The 13957-nt window shown below is 41.1% G+C and overlaps 1 protein-coding gene across 4 annotated transcripts in view; it reads left to right on the top strand.

Moving 5' to 3' along the window:
• LOC309692390 (kinesin-like protein KIF21A) overlaps positions 1 to 8107 on the top strand; it is a 43890-nt gene extending 35783 nt beyond the window's left edge. For all 4 annotated transcript variants that reach the window (XM_082510811.1, XM_082510813.1, XM_082510812.1 and 1 more), the window contains 13 exons: positions 79 to 136; positions 1075 to 1129; positions 1384 to 1598; positions 1796 to 1969; positions 2252 to 2284; positions 2490 to 2626; positions 2732 to 2816; positions 2901 to 2990; positions 3076 to 3234; positions 3333 to 3450; positions 4844 to 5014; positions 5125 to 5321; positions 5436 to 8107. In XM_082510811.1, the coding sequence (XP_082366937.1) occupies positions 79 to 136; positions 1075 to 1129; positions 1384 to 1598; positions 1796 to 1969; positions 2252 to 2284; positions 2490 to 2626; positions 2732 to 2816; positions 2901 to 2990; positions 3076 to 3234; positions 3333 to 3450; positions 4844 to 5014; positions 5125 to 5321; positions 5436 to 5490 (1547 nt within the window). In that variant the 3' untranslated portion in view covers positions 5491 to 8107. The remainder of the gene's footprint in view (positions 1 to 78; positions 137 to 1074; positions 1130 to 1383; positions 1599 to 1795; positions 1970 to 2251; positions 2285 to 2489; positions 2627 to 2731; positions 2817 to 2900; positions 2991 to 3075; positions 3235 to 3332; positions 3451 to 4843; positions 5015 to 5124; positions 5322 to 5435) is intronic.
• Positions 8108 to 13957: the final 5850 nt, after the last annotated feature.

Here is a 13957-nt window from a genome sequence, read left to right as displayed (position 1 = left end):
CCACACTCACAAAGACACATTTTTCTTTGTTTTTCCCTTTTTCAAATGTGTCTTTATTTGTGTCTGTCATTATTGCAGAGAACGGAAATGACAGCAGTAGTGATGAATCCACCCCCAGTCCAGCCACAGAGGGCAGGTAAATATATACACCTGCACAGGTTATCAATTCAAAAGCACTTTATAGGTTCACAGTTAGAAGAAGAAAAAAGTAATTCATGATTTCATGCATCATGATCGCAGAAGTCCCCTTTTGATGAGCATTTTCGCCCCTTGCCGTCTTTGCGATTTAAACGAGTGATGCCTGGATCTGTGAAATCCCACGTTCATTGCATGCTAACGACTTTGTGTCACTAACTACTTTGTTGCTTGTACAGAAGCCGGATATAGACAAAGCAAATACTAGTTATTGACGAGGCCTGTTTTTGTTTGTACCATTGTAGCTCACGTAGTTGAGCAGGCAACTTTTCCCTGCATGTTATTGTGTGCTGCCGTTAGCCGTTGTTAGCTGCTGTGAGCCTCTGTTAGCTGCCGTTAACCTCTGTTAGCTGCTGTTAGCTGGCATTTGTGAAACCTTCGTTGAAGTGGCTCTAACATTATCAGACTCAGATACAGATAGCGAACAAGCTGTAATATGAGCCAACTGTCACATGTGTGAAAGCAATCAAACTGTTTATCAGAGACAAAGTGTGATTTTTAGAACCCTTGAAAGCCTAAAATTAGCTTTCGTAATGTTGAGGGGTGCGCTGGATGTCTAATCTGCTGAGCGTGTTTATGCACAAGCGTGTGCATTAGAGTCCTGGCTTCAGTTCTGGAGATAAATTTGAGGTGAGGAGGAAGAGGATCACTTTCTATCCAGACGCCAGTTGTGTTTTCTCTTTCCTTTTTTTCCCACTTCTTTGGTGAAGAAGAAAGAGCGTTCTCAGACAAAACATAGGGATGATGCTGCATATCTCGAGTCTGAAAGTGCAGGTGCAAATTAAATGCTAATATCATAAAATTGGTAAACATTGTACTGCCTAACACTGCTAGCCTAACATGTACTGGGAATAACTGGTTGAAAATTCTGTGTTTCAGCACACTGGCATCAGATTTAATGAAGATGTGTGGTGAATCCAGACCAAGAAGCAAGGTACTGTACTCTGCCGGGCAATGTGCAGCATACTGTTTAAGCCCCCGTGTTTTTTACGTTTAACAGTTAAAAAATGCTTTTAAATTTAAAACTGAATTTACTTTATAATATTTGATCCATATTTTTCCAATTCCCCTCCTTTTTACTTCATCCAAAGTTAAGCAGAAGTTCCACAATACTTTGTTGAATTTAGGATAATTACTAGCTGCTTAGTGAGTTGTGAGTCCGTGTTCCAAACTATTCTGGTCCCCCAGGCTCGAAGGCGAACCACCACACAGATGGAATTGCTTTATGCCGGCAGTGGAGATTTGTCCTGTGAATCCCCCACTGGAGACTTTTCAGCCCCTCTGCTGCCCCTTGCTGAGCGCCTGGAAGGACCGGCAGACATGCAGGGTCAAGCGGTTGGTCAAATCGCTGACCGTGAGCAAACTGTTTCCCCATCTGCGCTGTCTGCCAGGCCAGCTGCCATGTAAGTGGTAAAAGCAACATTTCTCTGCAGGGCACAAAAATATCAAAGTTCTCTTCTGAAATGCCAGATATTTCCGGTGCTCATCATTCAGCATTCTGAAATATTGAAGACTGTTTGTGTGATATCTTGCTGCTAAAATGTTACGTGTTATTACTCCAGAAAAACAAAACCCCTTGTGAAATCTTTACCGTCTGTAGTTCCAGATCCAGATCACCTACAGGAGCTGAGAGGAAACAACTGGAGCGCTCGCCGCTCAGCCGCAGGAAGATGCACGAGAAAGGAGGCGTGGCGTCGCAGATCCCAGGACCTGTACATGCAGCTCCAGTTAGCACAGCGGAAACTAAAACCAAAGCCAGTGACTACAAATCCCTGTAAGTGTGAACTTCCTTTAATCAGAAGAACAGGTTTGTTTGTAGTTTTAGCCATGTGTCAGTCAGGCCGCAGCTGGATAATTACAACAGAGCCATTCATGAACCCCTGATGAGCCATAATTTAATTTAGGTGATTATAAAAATGACATGAACCCAGCAGCCTGAACTTCACTGCTTTACTGAGCAAACTGTTGCAAAAGGCAAATGTTAGGATGCTAATACGCCCTTTAAGTTTAACTGTGTTTATTTAAGTTTTAAATAACCATTATTATTTTGTTTCAGGCTGGAGGACTCGCCTGCGTTTGAAGGCCACAGGTAATTCATGCCTCTTTAATATGTTTAATTAAATATCAAATGTAAGCTAAAATCAGAGGGAATAGTTAACTCTGTACTTCCTTTCCCTTTCATTCTGTCACTACTTTAACCACTTTAATCTGTCAGCTACAGTATGCCACTACAAGGCTTTGCTGGTGCAGAAAGCTGATTAGTGAAAGTCTAAAATGTTGTGTCATGTTTGTAGGGGTGTCATCAACCCTGTAACAAGCCCCAAGAACAGCCGGGGGGGCAAACTTCAGTGTGTTTATGTAGCTGAGGGCCACACCAAGCCTGTTCTCTGTGTAGACGCCACTGATGACCTGCTGTTTACAGGGTCTAAAGGTAAAAACTGCACCGGCTTTCAAACGGCCACCACGAGAAGACTGTTTTCTATGATTTCTTTCCTTTTTGTTTCTTAATCTGACCTGTGCTCGTGCGTCTTCTTAGACCGGACATGTAAGGTCTGGAACTTGGTGACAGGTCAGGAGATCATGTCTTTGGCTGATCATCCCAGCAGTGTCGTCTCAGTCAGGTACCAGAATACTAGAATCACTAGTAACGTTGGTTTTTGTATTTAACCTTTGGATAGATTACTTACTTGTTGCTGTTATTATAGGTACACTTCCAGCCTTGTCTTCACCGTTTCCACTGCTTACATCAAAGTTTGGGACATACGAGACTCTGCCAAGTGTATCCGCACACTCACGTAAGTTCACGCGCCCCTCCGTCCAGCATCTGTCATTACGTTTTATCACCATCTTATTGTTTTGCATTTTTGTTATACGTGTAAGGTCGTCGGGACAGGTGGGCTCAGGAGACACCTGTTCTTCTGCTCGGAGTTTATCCATCCCACCTGGAGAGAGTCAGATCAATCAGATTACTCTCAACCACACTGGCTCTTTCCTGTATGCTGCTGCTGGCAATGCTGTCCGCATGTGGGACCTCCGCAAGTGAGTTACAGTAACATCGATAGGAGTTTTAGCTATAAGCAGTTTCATAGGAGGTATTTATTTTGGTAATGATTTCTTAATTTGACTCCTTTCTTTAGATTTGCATCTACGGGGAAGCTGACCGGCCATCTGGGGCCTGTTATGTGTCTGACAGTCGAAAAGTTGGGCAGCGGGCAGGACCTGGTGCTCACCGGCTCCAAAGACCATCATATTAAAGTAGGAAGCTACACAAAAATGTAGCCATATATGTGTTGTAGCAGCGTCCTATATATATATATATATATATATAGATATAGATATATAGTCTGAATAGGATTTTCAACTCAAATCAGTTGAATTATATTCTGTTTTTAAATAAAACCAAATTACAACAGTTCCTTCAAGGCTCTTTATATTGTAAAGTAAAGACAAAGTCTAAAAACTATGATGATATCTTGCCTTCACCTGCACAACGGTGGTGCTAAGGTAGGCATCCCCGCCAGAATTTGCTTCCCCCTGCGTCGCGCTAGGCTGTCCAAATCACGGACAAACAATATCCCACGTTCTTGATTTTTATTTCACAAACACTTCTTATAATGAATAACTACTCCTGAAAATTTGAAGATGTTAGCTCTTTAAACAGTAAAGTTACAGTCGAATGTGAATAATATCAGGCTGATCCTGCCACAGAATGTTTTTAAACCCATTCTGCACAGAGGTGTTTTTTTGAAAAATGTATTGATACCAATGTTGAATATTCTTACACAATTAAAAAAAAACCTAAACGTAAAATAATTACACCATAAAGATGGTTTGTTTTTCTGTTATTTAAAAGAGGTAGTAGTTTATTTTAATTTGTTTAATTGTTTAAACAAATTAGAGATAGGGTGAGAAGTTCGGCCATCCGGGAGGGGCTCAGAGTAGAGCAGCTGCTGCTCCACATCGAAAGGAGCCAGCTGAGGTGGTTCGGGCATCTGACAAGGATGCCCCCTGGGCGCCTCCTGAGTGAGGTGTTCCAGGCATGTCCCACCGGGAGGAGGCCCTGGGGCAGACCCAGGACACGCTGGAGAGATTATATCTCTCGGCTGGCCTGGGAACGCCTTGGTATTCCCCCAGATAAGCTGGAGGAGGTGGCTGGGGAGAGGGAGGTCTGGGCCTCTTTGCTTAGGCTGCTGCCCCCGCGACCCGGCCTCGGATAAAGCGGATGAAGATGGATGGATGGATGTTTACAAAAAAATTGAAGTTTGTGTGAGGTTGGAGGATGTGTTTGTGTGTGGGGGGGACCACTGCTCTACAAGATGCACATGGTGTCACCGAACTGGAGCTCTGGGAGAGACGTCCCCACTTTCAGGGATTTAAAACTGCGGGGGGGGGGGGGGACAAAAGTGTTAATCTGTTAGATTAACACTTTTTTCCTGCAGTACTACCAACTGTCCGGAATTGCCTGTTTCAATGGGGTAATATTTTGCTTGCCAGGGTAGTGAGGGTTGCATAACCAACAGCATAACTAAGGGAGGATTGAGGATCACCTGATCCAGCCCTAACTATACTTCCAGGGAGCAATGAACAGAGTCGTCAAACTTTATGATAACCACCATATATATAAAGAACAAATGTGCTTGTTTTTCAGATGTTTGAGGTGACAGAGGGCGCTCAGGGTAGCATCACCTCCTGCCATACGTTTGACCCCGTCCATCAGGACAGCGTGGAGTCTCTCACTGTGCATGGAGACTTTTTCTACAGCAGCTCCAGAGACTATTATATTAAAAAGTGGGACTTGGCCAGTAAGAAACTGTTACAGGTATTGTGCATCAAAGATTTTTCCCAAGATTAAAAAGTTTATATCAGTGACTTAAACTTGTAAATCTGATAAACTCTACACTAACTGTTGGCTGTTATTGCATCTACTAGTCGGTCAATGCCAAGGCAGACTGGGTTAGTGCTCTGGGCGTGGTGCCAGGCTCCCCGGTTCTGCTCAGTGGATGCAGAGGAGGGCTGTTGCGCCTTTGGCACACTGACTCGCTTGCACCCCTCGGTGAGGTCCAAGGACACGACAGTCCAATCAACGGCCTGGCTACTAACAGCAGCCAACTGTTCACTGCCTCTGAGTAAGTCTCCTAACATAGTTGAACACTAGTCAGTAGTGTTGAACTACGATCCTGCCATGTTAAAATTACAAATTTTGATTATTATCATAAACTTTACCTTTGTGTTTTCGACAGTGACCGAACTGTGAAGATTTGGGAAGCCAAAGCATCTCTGGAGGATGGATTTTAATGACTGCTGGATTTAATGACACAGGATTGCTCACTGGCCATCAGTCAGTCAACATGAATTATTTGCAAAGTTTCTATAACATCTTCGACTTGAGAAATTACTGACTGGGAAACCCAGAGAGGGTCCCAAATCAATAGGTATGGCAGGATAGGCCCACAATAACCTTAAAACATCCCTGATGCTTCACTTGGAATAGTTTCAGGGAAATCATTCTTTCCAGCTGAGTAGCATTACTGACATTTTAGGTCAAAACATCATCCGTGAACCTCTCAAGCTCCTATAATCATAGAACTGCTGCAGTGGCCAGCTCATTTCATAGCTGTGACTGTAATAGAGTGAAAAGAAAAGTATGGATTTATTGATCCAGGAGTTTGTGGTGTATTCAACATTCCGTCAGTTCAACGCAAGACAACATGGATACTGTCTATGCATATTATTCATTTTTGCCAGAGCTACTAAGAAAAAGGAAAACAGATTAAATTATTTGCTTCATTGCACCAATTTTTCTTCATCAAAACCAAGACTGCTGAAAACGTCTATGTCCCAAGACAAGACACGGAAATATTTAAACTCCAGCAATAACTGTCTTTTTGTTCACGTGATGGGTGGTTTATTGTGTCTTTCTGGCATTGTTGTGCTGGTCTCTTTATGTATGCATGTGTTCTCAGTTACCAAGGACCAACTGAAGCTGCATATGGTCTTAATATTGAGCTGTTACTGCCAAGCCCATCAGATTAAAGTAGAGGCCTCAAAATAAGGCATACACCATGCTCCTTTAACACGGTTCTTATACAGTTTAAATTTACCCAGGCTTAGTCAGGATTAAGCTTTTAAAAAAATAAGTAAAATAAAGTGACAATGTTGTATCTCTAACAAACTGCAGGTATCATAGCTGAATAGCACTATTCCTACATTACATATTGCCTTAAAAAGCAGAGAGTACTATCTGCTGAAACATTACCTTTGAAAAAGGCTACTTTGTCATTAGACATAACAGCGAAAGACATTTCAAAACCCATAATAATTCAAAGTGTAATGTAATATTTTTAAATAACTATATAAATCTATAATTGTATAAATCTGAACAACATAAAATAAAGTTAACTTTCCTAGCTTAAAAGGCTAGTACCTGCTAGGCTAGTTAGCTTTTAGCTAGTTTAGCTGATACTTTTCACGGTGACCAGAAAACATATCCTGCCCTGTCTTTCTGTAAGACAGCTGAATTATGAAACTACTTAAACATTAAAATATATTTGAAATTTAAAAAACAGACGGAAAAATATGCTAGCTAGCTAGCAGCAAATCTATTATTTATCGCATTTGCCCGCACATTGATTCTGCGTGTGGCAAAACACTTAATAAATGTTAGATTGTGATCATTTTTGAATGTGCATGGTAGCACATTGCAACAGGTTTTTAAGAAAGAACTCCTCTGAGCAGGATAACCATTTAAGAACAGGTAATAATGAAGATTTGTTCACATTTCCAACTCAACAGCTTTTTCTGATTATAGTCGGCCATCAGCTCGGTTTCTCAATCCTCTGGTTGATGCTTTTTTATAAAGCATCTCTTGGCCTTTTACTTTGTACTTCCCGTTATTTTTAGATGTTATGGTAATCCACTGACCGTAATTCTCTGCCCGTCTTCGATAGTTGTACGACACTTGCACAGCTGAAGCACTGCTCTGGCAGCAAGTGCTTTTATGAAACATTCTGATTTACAGTCAGTGATTGTAAATCATTCATCTTGATAGACTCAAGCACCTTGTAATTCCCAAGTCATGTAATACGGTATGAGTTACAGTCTTGTGAAAGCATTTCTTTTTCAAGTGTGTATATGTGCATGTTTTTCCAACCAAATTGTGTGGCAGTTTCTTGTATATTACTGTTTATCTCTGCTGTTTTAGTACTTGTAAACTGCACATGTGCTGCAGTTAAGCATTTGAAAAGAACATTCAGTCTGTTAAATGTGTAAAAATGCTACGACTATTTATTTATTTTTTTCTCTGATTTTTCTGTGGTGTCTTATCCACTGAAAGTTTTTGAACTCTTTCCATCTGATACCTCTGTTATCTTGCTGTTGTAGACGACTGACTCCATATACAGAGGTATTATCAGTGCCTGTAATTAATCCTGAACTGTATGCAGTGACTGAGAAATCACTACCTGATAAATGTTGGCTATCCCTCATTAAAAAGGTTAGGTAAACATTTGCTCCTGAACTACTCTATCACAAGTATCTGTTAAATAAATTTGCTGCTCTTACTGGGATACATGAGGTAGAAGTTGTTAGCAAAGGTAAAGTCAGTGGGACTCAGGTAATTGCACTGAAAAATCTTTTTATTTTGTGAGTTGAATTGACTTTCCTTCTGTCTCACAAGAAAGAGCTTAAATCGAGTACAGAAATCGGTTTTCAGTCCCATTGACTAAATAATCCCCTAGAAACCAGATGAGCTGTAAGTGTTATCCCTCTAATTGTAATATTATATTTTGAAATGTGACTGTAAATTTCTTCTTCTGTAAATACGCCGTTTCATTCCTGCTGATTCTCTTGTGAACAATTTTTAAGTGATTAAGATCGGTTGCAGCGTGGAAATAAATTTTAATATTTAAAAAAGTTTTGTTTGTTTTGTTTTTTTTAAGCTTCATGTCTGTCTTGTTTTTTTTCTTTAACTCATGTATTAATATGTTGTGACCACATGGTGGTAGTACTGTATAATGACACCTGAGTGATTGAGTAGGTAAACACAGAGACTGTGCTTCATTTGATGTGCATACAAATGAGGCTTTCTTTCTGTATTATTTTAATCATTTCTGTCATGACTAATTACAATTTCAGGCAATACCCACATCCAAACTCCCCAAAAAGAAAACCGCAAATAAATAAATGCACCATTGGATGATGGAATAATTTGGCCTATGGCTCTATGAATAATTATGACTTTAAATATGTGTAGAATCTTAAACACTGTGTGTCCTCAACATGCGATATATATGTTGTGCAGTATCTTCCTCTCTGTACCCATTGAGTCATTATTTGTCTGCCAGCTTATTTCAATTGCCTTTTAATTATAACTCCAGGCAGCAGCACTGCCTGAAGTGTACTGCTAAAGACAAAGCAGGAGGCAAAAAAGATTAAAAAATAATAATGTAAAGAGTGATAGAAGGATCGATCTCCAAAAGTTGATTCTGTTCATCTGGACGTAGCTTTTTTGTAGGAGAAACGTTTCGTCACTCATCCAAGTGATTTCTTCAGTCTCAGCTGACTGCAGGTTTCCCCAATCTTATAAACAGAAGAAGGATCGATATTCAATGTTCAGAGGTAGTGAGAGCAGCAGCGTGTTAACTGGCCTCATGGCAGAGGAACAGTGTCTGACACTTTCTTATATGTACTGTGTTGAACTTTAGTATAAAGTGGAACAGAATTAATACGCCTCATAAGCGCAATCAGATGACATAACACCCACACAATGCCACTTTCAACTTCATTAACTCAGCATAACTTATTTCCTTTCTCTGCTTTTATTTTGACAGGGAATTGATTATGTTTCATTTGAGATTCTCCTATAAAATCGCACTTCACAAACTGATTAGTGGATGATTGATCTCGCTTAACTACATAACATTTGCAACTTGTAATTAATTTAACTTGTATGTCTGTAAGTTGTGAATTTGTGACAAGCCACTGCATGCAGCAGAAGCATGCGTGCAGCTACATAATATTCTGACAGATACTGTAATGTCGGGTATGACACATGCTCCAGCACATTTGGGGTTGAGGTGGCATGGAAAACAGGTCAGCACTTTTAATGGGGAATTCACACGGAAAGGATTCACGCATCACGCGGTGCTTTATGACTGACTAGTTTTTGAAAAACAACGTGACAGTTTTTATACCTGACACCGGCTCTCTGTCCTACCAGCTCCTCTGGAATTTACGGAATTTAATAAGAGCCGAGTTACTGTCGCATAAAGTACAACCCTGATGATCAGGTTTCACCAGAAATCAATTACAATCTGTCGGGCTGAAGGTGTGGACTGGGAATTCCACTTTCAGTTTAATTGCGACGTAATGTATGATGAGTTCAGATAACATATCCTCCTCTAATCTGCTCAGTGAACGCACTGATTGGTGATGTGTGGACCTTAAGCAGGTGCTCTTGTTTCACAGTTAATTCTGTCTGAATAATGGGATTTCTGCAGCTGCATGTGCTCTGTATTTATCCAGGGATTACAATCAATACCGGTTCATTTTTGTCTGTGAAATGGTCCTGGGCGAGGGGGGAGATTTCGCTTTTTCTCTTCGTGGCTTGCCCTCTTCAACACTGGTCAAAAAATTAAATTAAAACAAGCAGTGGAATACCAGAGGGAGACCAGAGGCAGTTCTCTGTTTTTATCTTTGGATGATTTCCTGAAATAAACGTGGGCGTGATTGGTAAGAAGAATGTAGATTAGTATGCGGCGTGGAAAAAAAAACGAACACCTAAAGCACCTAATGTGCTTTTCATTTCTTTTAAAGCCATATGAAAACAAATCTAAAGACTGAATCAGCAGGACAAGATGAGGGGCGAGGAAACCGACCACTTGGTAGTTAAAGACGTTTTTCTCAGCAGCAATGAGGATCTGGAGGACACGGTCAATAACCACCATCAGTTCCATTTTCCACAGAGTGAATCCTCCACCGGCGCCCCTGTTTTATGACCAGAACTGATGAGCCACTGCTGCCTCCTCTCCTAATGCGAGCACAGAAATCACCCTATCTCAGTGGATCTCAGTTATGATGCAAAATAGACCGGAAAGAACAACATTTTTAATACGTCTATAAAGTGTTTTAGCATGAAATTAGAGAGCGGTGGCTTAAAAGCTTTGACACCGTGAGCCACTTGGAGAATGGAGAGGTTGGAAACTAGGCGAGTGATCGTGAATAAAAAGAGGGCAACAGTGAGAATTGAGAATGTAAAGTGCTTGTTGACAGAATGGACTTGGACTCTGAATTGAATCATCTACTGTAGATCTCTTTGTATGAGTGCAGATCACTATGAATTATGTAAATGTCAGTGACTATTAAACCCAGAGAATTCTCCAGTCGAACCCTGTACAGCGAAGAGTCAATTAGCACATCATAACCACATAGGATGTTTCACAGGGGCAACATTCCTGAGCTGAAAGAGAAACATAGATGAGCATTATCTCCTATTTACTGTAAAACGTACTCTAATACTTGAGAGCCAAGTTGCTAAGGGGTCATCACTGAAGCTAATACATACATTATGTCAAAAATTGCAGGTGACAGACGAGGTTGACGAGTGAGGGTTTGATCTCACAGTGAAACTGGGGACAGCACATGCTAGCATGACACTAATTAGGTGACAAAATGTGGGGAAAGTAAAAGAAAACTCGAGAATGTGTATAAAAAATACCTTTAAGTTGCTGGGGGTAATTTTATCGCTTAAAGAATGATATTGGTACATCACTACCAAACACTCATTGGTTAGCGACTTGTGATTGACGAGGCTTTATACATCAAAGTACGCCATGAACACCATGGTTAGTATTGCTAACTTCCCCATTCGGGTAAAGAGGCTTTTAACTCACAGGTTTAAGTGTTACTAAACACTAGACTTATAACACTGGAGTTATAGGACCGTCACACTGACTGGCAGGTGTATACAATACAAGTGAGTGCACCTGGCAGTTTGTAACCTAGTCAGCTAAGCTCTTTGCTAATTCAAGTCATGGAACGGGAAAGCTAAACCATACTTAGCTGTACTAAGAGCGTGTCTTACGTCATGTTTGTGAAATTCTAGTAATTCATTTTAGTTACTTTTTACTACTACTACTTTTATATTATTTTGTGCTAATTAGTAAGCATGGGTGTCCATGTGACGGGCTCATGCAGATTGTAGATGCAGCTTGCTAGCTTGCTAGTTTTACCTGATAACCATTGTGCTCTACAGTTTCATCCAAATGTGAACGCTTCTGACTCCACTTTTTAAAAAAAAAAGAAAAAGAAAAAAGAAGAGAGTAAATAAACATGGGCAAAAAAGTGACTTTCACACAATCTCTGTGAAGGTTCTCAGTCATCCAGGTCATTGTAGTCTAAGGAGCTTAGAAAGAAAAGCGTCTGAATTTCTTTAAGTTGCTTGAAGACGTTTCACCTCTCATCCAAGAAACTTCTTCAGTTCTAAGGTCAAATGGTGCAGAGTCCCAGATTTTAGCACTGTGGGAGTGTTCCCCAAGAGGGACATAATTTTGGACAAAGAGAAAAGATGGTTTGAAAGATGAGTGAAAGAAGCCATCTATGTCCACTGTGAACGACCATCTTTGAACAGAGGCGGTGGTTTACGACACCAACTGTCTGCCATCTATAATCCAGTTTTGAGATCCTTCCCAGACACCTTAATGCCCACTCACATCCTGGGCCTTTTGACCTCAGGAAATCACATTATAGGGTGGGGCTAGGTTTCACAGCGGGTTCACCCGAAACCCTGGCTGATTGTGACCTACACCTGTTTTCACACCTTGGCTCATGTGATTAGGTAGTGGATCAATAGGGGGTCCATATCCCTCTTGGGGAAACACTCCCATAGGGCTTAAATCTGGGACTCTCCACCTTTTGACCCTAGAACTGAAGAAGCTTCTCGGATGAGAGGTGAAACGTCTTCAAGCAACTTAAAGAAGTCCAGATGCTTTTCTTCCAAATGTTCTATTTGTTAAAGTTATAAAGATTTAAAACACTATTAAACGCTATTAAAACACTAGCTATTGGGTAGATTTTTTTAGAAATGGAAACGTGGGCTAGTATAAAAAAGAAATATCTTTTCTTCTGTTAATTACAATGATTTCTACTCAAGGGAAAAAGAAAAATACTGAAACACTAATGCTTCTATGAACACCAGTGGTTACTGTACAGTATGTAGGTGGGTGCTTTAATAGAGATGCATTGGTTAGCGTCTTCTTCCTGTGCCTGCGTGGGTTTTCTCAGGATGCTGCAGCTTTCTCCCACAGTCCATGTTGGGTTAATTGGTGATTATAAATTGGCTGCAGGTGTGAGTGGTTGCGTGTGTGCGTCTGTTAGTTTGTGATGGATGGTGAGCACATTGACCCGTCCAGTATGTACCCTACCTCTTGCACACTGTCAGTGGAGCTAGGCTTCAGTAACCCCGTGACCCTCGATGAGACGAGCACGTGGAATGGATAGCCGGTAACACAGTTGTGTGCAATAATTACTATATGTGGGGGATTTATTGGTTATAATTGGCTTCATGTTTTATGCATGCGCAGGGACTCAGCTGTTCAATTATGATTAATGGATATCATCATTCTGACAGCATGGACCGAAAAGTTTTTTGTGTACCCGTGCATGTGTATGTGCTTTTGTCTAACTGAGACAGTGTTGCTTCCTGCGGTGCTCATTCTTGTGGTGATGATGTGATGTTTGCGCCTACATTGAGCTTCTGTCTTTCTGCAAATACTGTATGTTTGTGCCTGTGTATTAATTTTTGCCCTTGCACTTTTGTATGCGTGTCCGTGTGTGTGTGTGTGTGTGTGTGTGTGTGTGTGTGTGTGTGTGTGTGTGTGCGAACCCATCCACCGCACTGCCCACACGGACACAGGGCAGGGGTATGATGTTTGCCCAAAGGTGCTGTAATAGTTTTCACCATCATGCTGCACATTCAACTCAGGGCGTGTCAGTGTGTGTGTGTGTGTGTGTGTGTGTGTGTAAGACAGCTATATTTAGAGAAGTAGCCAGTAAACACACTGACTAATACCAAGATGCGTCATTTTAAAATCTTCTGACTCCATCATCCCAACACGATGCTTTCACAAACACACACTCGTGTGATATATACCACAAGTAGACACTTTTTTTTTTAAACATGCATTGCACTCGGCCTTGTGACATTCCTTACATTATCTTGTGCCCTTGCTGCCTTGTTTACTAGCACAAACGTGTTTCCTGATAAGCTCTTACAAACTCACACACATATACACGCCTCCAGAGAAACATTCAAAGTACTGTAGAGCTACTTTTGGAATCGCACACTCATCACACAGTGTCCTCATATTGCGACTCTCCTCCTTATCCCTTCACATTCATCACGCTGTCATTCTATTCTCTGCTAGCGGAGGGTCTCCCTTTCAGTTAATTAAATCCGATGCTTATCCTCCTAGCGTGGAGAAAGGGGGAGAGAGAGTGAGACGGTTATTAATGTTTCTTCACAAACACTAATAATAATAACACTAACAATCTCCTCACAGGCTACAGAGACTAGAAGAGTGTGTGTCTAGACACACGGACAGACATGAAGGCTGGATTATCCACAGGGAACAAAACAGCCAACGAATCTGTGGGGAATCAAACCACCAGGGACAAAAAAGGGGGGGATTGGAGTTTTGGTCCTATCCAGTGATTTGCTATTGCACTTACAGCAAATACTGTAGTTCACTGACTTCGAGCTTGAAGT

Source organism: Aulonocara stuartgranti (assembly GCF_965226115.1).
Source record: "Aulonocara stuartgranti genome assembly, chromosome: 17".
Classification (NCBI taxonomy): Eukaryota; Metazoa; Chordata; class Actinopteri; order Cichliformes; family Cichlidae; genus Aulonocara; species Aulonocara stuartgranti.
The sequence above is the reverse complement of the archived record's forward strand: the minus strand, read 5'-3'. Positions and strand labels throughout refer to the sequence as shown.